Here is a 10,000-nt window from a genome sequence, read left to right on the forward strand (position 1 = left end):
ACATGGATATACCCTCTGTAAACATAAACATATCACAACACAAACAGTCTGAGATACAAAGGACACAATGCACAATGCGCACACAGTATTTAGACAAATATCTATCAGACTGCTTCTGTGTGGACTGTCCTTCAGTGAGATGAGCGATTCTATGACGGTCATTCACGATACACACACTGGGCTACATGAGGCGTTGAAGTGATGATGCAAGCGGGAGGGCGGGGAGCAGAACCCCTTCAGCACGCTGACTCAGCGGATAGCAGGACAGGAGGGGGCGGGAGCAGCAGATTGCTCTTACTGGTAAACAAGACAACACAATGTTGCCCATGGTGAATAGGAATGTTTGCTAGTGTAGCCAGAACCAGGAACGAACATATTTGGAAGAACGTGGTTTTACGACGACGGGTTATGACGAGTTTCAACGCATACCTTCCAAACGACAAAGATGCTTTTGTTTCTCTGGGAAGGACAGAGGTGGAAGTGGACAAGGACAGGATGATAAAGGGAAGCTGACCGATGAGGACTGGTCTGTGGACCTGATACAGGGTTTCTCTCTCACAGAGATGACCCTCCATAACTAAGACTCAGAAAGTCCCCTTGCCTCATTTTCACTAAGCAATGGCCAACAGATTCCAAAGCAATGTCATCCTTTACTCCCCTATCTCTGCAGTGCTGGACTGTCCTCACCTCTGCAGTGCTGGACTGTCCTTACCTCTGCAGTGCTGTAGTAGGACGATGGCTGGGTTGACGGAGGGGGTGGAGGCGTGGGCCGAGGGGGTGGAGGGGTGGGCCCAGGGCGTGGAGGGGTGGGCCGAGGGGGTCTTTCTTGATGATGTCAGATGGTTCTGGAGATCGGAGGAGGAAGCAGACTCTTCTGTGCTCACAGGTGAACTCGTCTGATGACAGAATCAAAAGTAAAAGCCATGTTGTTATAGTAATATAGTTATTTCAACTGTACAAACAACAAACAAACAAGCTTTTATTGTCATACAGTGAGGCCTACGCAGCATACGGTGATGAGGCAGCAACGGCAAAACACACACACACACACACACACACACACACACACACACACACACACACACACAATGAAGGAGTGGAGAGGAGTAGAAAGGAATGTGGACTGATGAAAGTCTTCTCCGGCTCTTCCCCCATGCTGTCGTCCTCCCCCTGAGGGCAGCTGGGAGCAGACCGTGGGCAGCGTGCAGGGGCCGCACCCGGGGACCAACCAAGCGCTCCTATCCGTCTTCACCAGGGACGGACATCTTAGCGATCTGTTCCTCGGCATGTTTTTACTATTGGGTTATTTCAGTAAGAATATGTAGAGTGGGTCGTATGCCCTCCTCCCTTGTTCTCTGTAAAGCGCATTGTGTTGCCTCTGGGTATGAAATGCGCTATATGAATAAAGCTTTGATTGATTGATTGATTGATTCAGTTCTTTCAGTTCTTTTGGGAGGAACCCCCATGTAGGCTCCTTCATCGATGAGCACAAACCTGCCATTATGACATAATCAACAAAACACAAAATACCAACTCAATACTTTAGATGTCAACAAACCTGGGACTGTGTGTTGTTCACTGAAGGTAAATCAGCTGTGATGTCACTGACTCCCTCAGCCAATCCCGTCTGAGCACTGCCTCCATTGATCTGGCTGGTCCAGTCACCTGAAATAGTTCCACAACACGTTCAGTTCTTCAGCAGAACCGCTCAGCAGGGAACCTTCTCAGGAGGCCAGAGAAACCGAGAGTACTCCACACAAAAGCACTGGGCTGTGTGTCACTTTGGCACAGAACCTGTAACACAAAACCGTCCCCGGGAAAGAATGAACCCTTAATTAAATGAGTCCCTGGCTGGTCCCGTGGCGCCCTGCGCCTCCCATGGCGGTGTTCACAGACAGCGGTCGCTAATATCCCCATGGAGAAAAAAAAAAAAAGCTTCTCCCACAATCTACGAACTTTGTGATGAGAACAACGCTCCTATTCAGGGGCCTGTGAAGGCTGTTTGTTCCACTGGCCTTTATGTTCAGTCTGGACAACAATTACAGCATCTCCCAGCAGCCTTGGCCGGCGTCCAGGCCGGTTCGAACGCGCTGAACGCAACAAACACGGCCCCAGTTCCAAAGTGCAGCGTGGGCAGGATCCGACCCAACGCCTCTTCGACAGGCGCAGGGAAATATGAGGAACGGTCAACTGTAAATAATTCTGTGCTCCCGACAGCCAAACATAAACACCCTTCAGAATGCGACCGTTATCTAAGTTGAGTAACAAAACATATTGTAGTAGATAATTTAAATTGAAGGTATCTTAAGTATTTTTAGATAAAAAAGATTGAGTCAAACACTGAATACAGCTAGTTTTCACATTCCTAACATCTCCTATCCAGAATGTGTCATCCCTTCTCCTCTCCTCTCTTTCCTGCTCAGGAGGATGACCGCTAGAGACACACCTCCCCATCACACACACTTCACACTAGCGTTGCCGTAGAGACTTACTCTGAGCTGTGTCCACGTTGGACTCTTCGCTGACCGAGTCCTCATCGTCGATGTGGATGAGCGTGGCTCTCAGGGTCACGACCCCCTTCCCTTTGCACACCCTGGACGGGTCCACTGCTGAGGAAGGGATGAACAGGTCAGTTCCCACAGGATGTGGTCATCATCCCTAGAGTCTCTCCAGTATCTGGTTCTTGGGTCAAACGACGCCTCGCTGGTTCTAATCCAGCGCTATCATTGGCTACAGCTAGCGGGGGCGCCGCAGTATCGGCCTGGAGACGCCGTCTCATCGCTTCAGCGCTGCTGGGAGTCCATGACACCTCCTGCCCTGAATGACTAGAATAGAATTTCAAATCCAGGCCACCGAATAGTGTCTTCCACACGTATCATGAGGCTAACGTCATTAGCGAGTCATTAGCACACAGCTCTAAATTAGCCTGCCAGACAGCTAAAGTAGAGCCACTGTATGGTATTGACTAAGTGTGTTGTTTAAAGTCCCAGTTAACCAAAATCAGAGATTTGCTTGAAAACACATTCTATGTGTTAGTGATGCATTGCTGATAACATGTAAAAATGGGATGAACCATGTGTAGTACTGAATTGTGAAGTTAGACCAGTTTTGTGTTTTTAACCAGTTTTGATTTCCGGATTTTCTGGGCGGGCTTAAAACGGGTACCGGATGACGTAGAGCGGTGTTCTTAGCATATCCCCGCCCTAACACTATATAAAGCTAGAACGGATTTGAATCTCCGGTTTTCCTGCTCAATCTTGAGTCTAGAATTAGCTAGTTTTAACCAACAGTCTAGAATTAGCTAGTTTTTCTTAGTTAGCAATGCCTATGCATAAATCTAAACGAAAATGCATCCTTCCTGGATGCCAGCAGGAATGGGATGATAAGGTCTGCTTCTTTCACTCCCGAGTAAAGCTGAAATGAGAAGCAAATGGTTAGCATTTTTGAAGAGCCATGGTGTTACAGAGGAGTCTGTCACCGCTAGCGCCCGCCTCTGCAGCAAACATTTCACTCCCGAAAGCTTCTGCAATTATAATATGAGGCTTTTGGGTTTCACAGACTCACGACTGGTCCTGGTGAATTCGGCGGAGCCAACCATCTCCCTCCCCGGCCTCCATTCTCCTGTCGCATCAACCTTTGGTGCCGACACCGCTGCCTTGTGTGCTTATAGCTTATTAACGTTATAACGTTAGCTAGGTAACGTAAGCAATAGGAAAATACACTGCTATTAATATACAAAATATGTCTTGACATGTATGTGGTAATGTCAGCTATGATGAATTATGTAATCTTAGGAGGAATTATAGCTAACATTAGCTATGTAGCTTGTTTCAGATGGGAGTGTGTATATAACCTTAGTCTAGCTAACATAGCAGCACCGACCAGGCGACCACCCACCAAATAACGTTACGGATGATATATTATGACTATAAGCGTTAACTATACAGAAACTGCCTGCCATATTTGTGGCACCTGATGTGCGTATGGGTTCACCGGTAATGGTGACAGTATATTTCTCCAGCGGGAGACCGGGAGGTGGGAGCGAGGGGGATGTTTAGGAGACCGGGAGGTGGGAGCGAGGGGGATGGTTAGGAGACCGGGAGACCGGAGCGAGGGGGATGGTTAGGAGACCGGGAGACCGGAGCGAGGGGGATGGTTAGGAGACCGGAGCGAGGGGGATGGTTAGGTAGACCAGCGGGAGACCGGGAGCGAGGGGGATGGTTAGGTAGACCAGCTGCAGCTGGAGAAAGACGCACCCTCTCCCAGCGAAGCGGTGCTCGGCGGCTACTGGCTGAACATTACAGTTCTGTTGGATATGTTGCGGGAAAGTTGAAGCCGAGTGCTCGTTATTCTCACACATAACATTGCCAACGAGAGTGGATGAGTCTGTCCCGATTATCAACTCCGGTAGTACGCTTCTTCGCGCTATCAGCGCTGTTCAAGCCAGTGACTAAAAGGTACATTTTAAACAACTTTTTCCATTGATCCCAAGGGACGACAGGATCGCCTGGGAGGGATAGGAATGGGTCCGGAGGTGGCAGGGAGAAAATAGGGACAGACTCATACATTCCTCGTTGCCTGTTTTTGTATTTTGCATCTAAGGGCAGTAACACTGGCGCGTTGGTATAGAGTAGCTACAGTTTTACCTGTGTTTGTCAGGAGGTAGGTTAGGAGGAAGCATCTGTGCGTTTGATTCATTAGACAAGTGTAATTTCAACTCCTCTCTCCTGTTTTCACAAAGCTGTGCCTTCCTACCACAAAAGAGACAGCGTGCCAGTGTGACTATGCAGACCAGAGAACGGTACTATTTGACAGGTTCTTCCCTCCACACCCCCTCCCCACGCAATTGGGTGTGGCTTCGGTGCCTTCAGCAGACACGCCCCCACGGTCTCAGACCAGAGAATGCTGCTGATTTTTAACCGATTTTGAAGCCTTATTTTATATACTTAGCGACATTTTTAATCACTCAGATTTGGCTGGGTGGTTAATGACATGTTTTCCTGTGGTGTGTGAAGCTCATAACAAAAAATTGAACTGGGTTAACCTGGACTTTAAATAAGTGCACATTGTTAAGCAGCCAGTGTTGGACGTGTCCTGCTGAGCTTCCTGTGTTCAGGCTGATGAAGTGTTGAGGTGTCCTGCTAAGCTTCCTGTGTTCAGGCTGATGAAGTGTTGGAGGTGTCCTGCTAAGCTTCCTGTGTTCAGGCTGATGACGTGTTGAGGTGTCCTGCTAAGCTTCCTGTGTTCAGGCTGATGAAGTGTTGGAGGTGTCCTGCTAAGCTTCCTGTGTTCAGGCTGATGAAGTGTTGGACGTGTCCTGCTAAGCTTCCTGTGTTCAGGCTGATGACGTGTTGGAGGTGTCCTGTTGAGCTTCCTGTGTTCAGGCTGATGAAGTGTTGGACGTGTCCTGCTAAGCTTCCTGTGTTCAGGCTGATGAAGTGTTGGACGTGTCCTGCTAAGCTTCCTGTGTTCAGGCTGATGAAGTGTTGGAGGTGTCCTGCTAAGCTTCCTGTGTTCAGGCTGATGACGTGTTGAGGTGTCCTGCTAAGCTTCCTGTGTTCAGGCTGATGAAGTGTTGGAGGTGTCCTGCTAAGCTTCCTGTGTTCAGGCTGATGAAGTGTTGGACGTGTCCTGCTAAGCTTCCTGTGTTCAGGCTGATGACGTGTTGAGGTGTCCTGCTAAGCTTCCTGTGTTCAGGCTGATGAAGTGTTGAGGTGTCCTGCTAAGCTTCCTGTGTTCAGGCTGATGAAGTGTTGGAGGTGTCCTGCTAAGCTTCCTGTGTTCAGGCTGATGAAGTGTTGGAGGTGTCCTGCTAAGCTTCCTGTGTTCAGGCTGATGAAGTGTTGGAGGTGTCCTGCTAAGCTTCCTGTGTTCAGGCTGATGACGTGTTGAGGTGTCCTGCTGAGCTTCCTGTGTTCAGGCTGATGAAAGATGGATGAGGTGTTAATGAGCTGCTCACCTGCGGAGGGAATGAGGTCAGGAGAGCCTTTCATCCTCCGAGGGGCGGTCCTGAACGCAGACACCGGGACAGGACAGGGGGCCGCAGGGGGAGCTGACACACACACACACACACACACACACACACACGCACACACATAGACACACACACACACACACACACACAGAACTTGAGAACTTGAGGAAGGAAGTATTTTCTACACCAGTATTTAGTAGATAATACAATAAATGACGCTGGTTCTGAATAAAGTGGGCATGTAAATAAATGGTAAATGGTGAATGGCATGTACTGTTCTGTACTGTAGATACATGAGATACAGATATAGAATCCTTCCTTTGAGAACAAAACACAACAACAGATACCACACTGGTGGTCAGAGGGGAGAAGGAAGTGAGGAAGGATAGAAGGAAGTGAGTGAAGACAGAAGGAAGTGAGGGAGGATAGAAGGAAGTGAGGGAAGATAGAAGGAAGTGAGGGAGGATAGAAGGAATGAGGGAGGATAGAAGGAATGAGGGAGGATAGAAGGAAGTGAGGGGAGATAGAAGGAAGTGAGGGGAGATAGAAGGAAGTGAGGGGAGATAGAAGGAAGTGAGGGAAGACAGAAGGAAGTGAGGGAGGATAGAAGGAAGTGAGGGAGGATAGAAGGAAGTGAGGGAAGATAGAATGAAGTGAGGGAGGATAGAAGGAAGTGAGGGAGGATAGAAGGAAGTGAGGGAGGATAGAAGGAAGTGAGGGAGGATAGAAGGAAGTGAGGGAAGACAGAAGGAAGTGAGGGAGGATAGAAGGAAGTGAGGGAAGATGGATTCCAGGAAGGAGATGCTACTGACAGACAGAACAGTGCTGTGGAACAATGAGCTCTGAAAACATGGAGGACAATAGAGACTCTGTGTTTCGCTCCTGAATACGGACTCAACATACAGAGACTAGATACTGTATATTGTATAAGCATTAATGATAATCTGTGTGTGAGAGTGTGTGTGTGTGTGTCTGTCTGTCTCAATACATATATTAATGTGGTAAATACTGTCTCACAGGCGCAGAAGCACACCCTCCTAAACTAGCATGTAAGTCAGTCCTTCCTCATATGCAACACACACTCTTCTCAGCTGCTGAACTGATCACAACAAGCCTCACACTCACTGGGGGAGGAGGAGCTCACACTGCCCCCTGCTGGACAGGCCTGGAGAGAAGGAGGGGAAGGAAAACATTAGGACAAAGTAGATTTCAGCAAAATATATCCCAGAAGTCAGTGGGGTGTTCTGAGGAGAGAGCAGCAGTTTGTTCCCGAGCCCGTCTGTGCTGGGAGAGGACCAGGCACAGCGGGATCATGGGATTTTTTGTTTTTTATTCAGATAGAGAGCGAGGGGCACACGTACGACACAGCAGGAGGCTGCATGGATCCTTTTCATCAATCACTTTAACGCTGAACTTCTGTGGCACTGATGCATAAAATAGCTGCTTTTGGGAGCCGCATCCAGCTAATGAGAAGGTGGCGCACCTCTGGTAGAGTTACACGCTGAAACAGGATCCAGTACGGCTGGACTGAGAGGAAGCAGAGGACTCATCGGTTTACACCCTACAGGTACACCCTCCGTCCAGCCTAAAACACAGTGACCCACCTACCCCCTCTGTCCAGCCTAAAACACAGTGACCCCCCCACACCCTCCGTCCAGCCTAAAACACAGTGACCCACCTACCCCCTCTGTCCAGCCTTAAACACAGTGACCCCCCTACACCCTCTGTCCCAGCCTAAAACACAGTGACCCCCCCACACCCTCCGTCCAGCCTAAAACACAGTGACCCACCTACCCCCTCCGTCCAGCCTAAAACACAGTGACCCACCTACCCCCTCTGTCCCTAAAACACAGTGACCCACCTACCCCCTCTGTCCAGCCTAAAACACAGTGACCCCCCTACACCCTCTGTCCCAGCCTAAAACACAGTGACCCCCCTACACCCTCTGTCCCTAAAACACAGTGACCCACCTACACCCTCCGTCCAGCCTAAAACACAGTGACCCACCTACACCCTCTGTCCCTAAAACACAGTGACCCCCCTACACCCTCTGTCCCTAAAACACAGTGACCCCCCTACCCCCTCCGTCCAGCCTAAAACACAGTGACCCCCCTACCCCCTCTGTCCAGCCTCAAACACACTGACCCACCTACACCCTCTGTCCAGCCTAAAACACAGTGACCCACCTACCCCCTCTGTCCCTAAAACACAGTGACCCACCTACCCCCTCTGTCCCTAAAACACAGTGACCCCCCTACCCCCTCTGTCCAGCCTAAAACACAGTGACCCCCCTACACCCTCTGTCCAGCCTAAAACACACTGACCCACCTACACCCTCTGTCCAGCCTAAAACACAGTGACCCACCTACCCCCTCTGTCCCTAAAACACAGTGACCCACCTACCCCCTCTGTCCCTAAAACACAGTGACCCCCCTACCCCCTCTGTCCCTAAAACACAGTGACCCCCCTACCCCCTCTGTCCAGCCTAAAACACAGTGACCCCCCTACCCCCTCTGTCCCTTAAACACAGTGACCCACCTACCCCCTCTGTCCCTAAAACACAGTGACCCCCCTACACCCTCTGTCCCAGCCTAAAACACAGTGACCCCCCTACACCCTCTGTCCAGCCTCAAACACAGTGACCCACCTACCCCCTCTGTCCAGCCTCAAACACAGTGACCCCCCTACCCCCTCTGTCCCTAAAACACAGTGACCCCCCTACCCCCTCTGTCCCTAAAACACAGTGACCCCCCTACCCCCTCTGTCCCTAAAACACAGTGACCCCCCTACCCCCTCTGTCCCTAAAACACAGTGACCCACCTACCCCCTCTGTCCCTAAAACACAGTGACCCACCTACCCCCTCTGTCCCTAAAACACAGTGACCCCCCTACCCCCTCCGTCCAGCCTAAAACACAGTGACCCACCTACCCCCTCTGTCCAGCCTCAAACACAGTGACCCCCCTACCCCCTCTGTCCAGCCTAAAACACAGTGACCCCCCTACCCCCTCTGTCCAGCCTAAAACACAGTGACCCCCCTACCCCCTCTGTCCAGCCTAAAACACAGTGACCCCCCTACCCCCTCTGTCCCTAAAACACAGTGACCCACCTACCCCCTCCGTCCAGCCTAAAACACAGTGACCCACCTACCCCCTCTGTCCCTAAAACACAGTGACCCACCTACCCCCTCCGTCCAGCCTAAAACACAGTGACCCACCTACCCCCTCCGTCCAGCCTAAAACACAGTGACCCACCTACCCCCTCCGTCCAGCCTAAAACACAGTGACCCACCTACCCCCTCCGTCCAGCCTAAAACACAGTGACCCCCCTACCCCCTCTGTCCAGCCTAAAACACAGTGACCCCCCTACCCCCTCTGTCCAGCCTAAAACACAGTGACCCCCCTACACCCTCTGTCCAGCCTAAAACACAGTGACCCACCTACCCCCTCTGTCCAGCCTAAAACACAGTGACCCCCCTACCCCCTCTGTCCCTAAAACACAGTGACCCACCTACCCCCTCCGTCCAGCCTAAAACACAGTGACCCACCTACCCCCTCCGTCCAGCCTAAAACACAGTGACCCCCCTACACCCTCTGTCCAGCCTAAAACACAGTGACCCACCTACCCCCTCCGTCCAGCCTAAAACACAGTGACCCCCCTACACCCTCTGTCCCTAAAACACAGTGACCCACCTACCCCCTCCGTCCAGCCTAAAAAACAGTGACCCCCCTACACCCTCTGTCCAGCCTAAAACACAGTGACCCCCCTACCCCCTCTGTCCAGCCTAAAACACAGTGACCCACCTACCCCCTCTGTCCAGCCTAAAACACAGTGACCCCCCTACACCCTCTGTCCAGCCTAAAACACAGTGACCCCCCTACCCCCTCTGTCCAGCCTAAAACACAGTGACCCACCTACCCCCTCTGTCCAGCCTAAAACACAGTGACCCACCTACCCCCTCTGTCCAGCCTAAAACACAGTGACCCACCTACCCCCTCTGACCAGCCTAAAACACAGTGACCCCCCTA

General features: G+C 51.0%; 1 protein-coding gene across 2 annotated transcripts in view; it reads right to left on the minus strand.

The window, feature by feature from the left end:
- The window catches only part of LOC311319791 (sorbin and SH3 domain-containing protein 1-like), a 77,069-nt gene that overhangs the window by 48,336 nt on the left and 18,733 nt on the right, over nucleotides 1-10,000 (minus strand). For both annotated transcript variants that reach the window (XM_084451396.1, XM_084451395.1), the window contains exons 2-6: nucleotides 7,100-7,139; nucleotides 5,960-6,052; nucleotides 2,493-2,609; nucleotides 1,559-1,665; nucleotides 713-896 (exon numbers count right to left, since the gene is read on the minus strand). In XM_084451396.1, the coding sequence (XP_084307522.1) occupies nucleotides 713-896; nucleotides 1,559-1,665; nucleotides 2,493-2,609; nucleotides 5,960-5,993 (442 nt within the window). In that variant the 5' untranslated portion in view covers nucleotides 5,994-6,052; nucleotides 7,100-7,139. The remainder of the gene's footprint in view (nucleotides 1-712; nucleotides 897-1,558; nucleotides 1,666-2,492; nucleotides 2,610-5,959; nucleotides 6,053-7,099; nucleotides 7,140-10,000) is intronic.

Source organism: Borostomias antarcticus, assembly GCF_949987555.1.
Source record: "Borostomias antarcticus genome assembly, chromosome: 2".
NCBI classification, from domain to species: Eukaryota; Metazoa; Chordata; class Actinopteri; order Stomiiformes; family Stomiidae; genus Borostomias; species Borostomias antarcticus.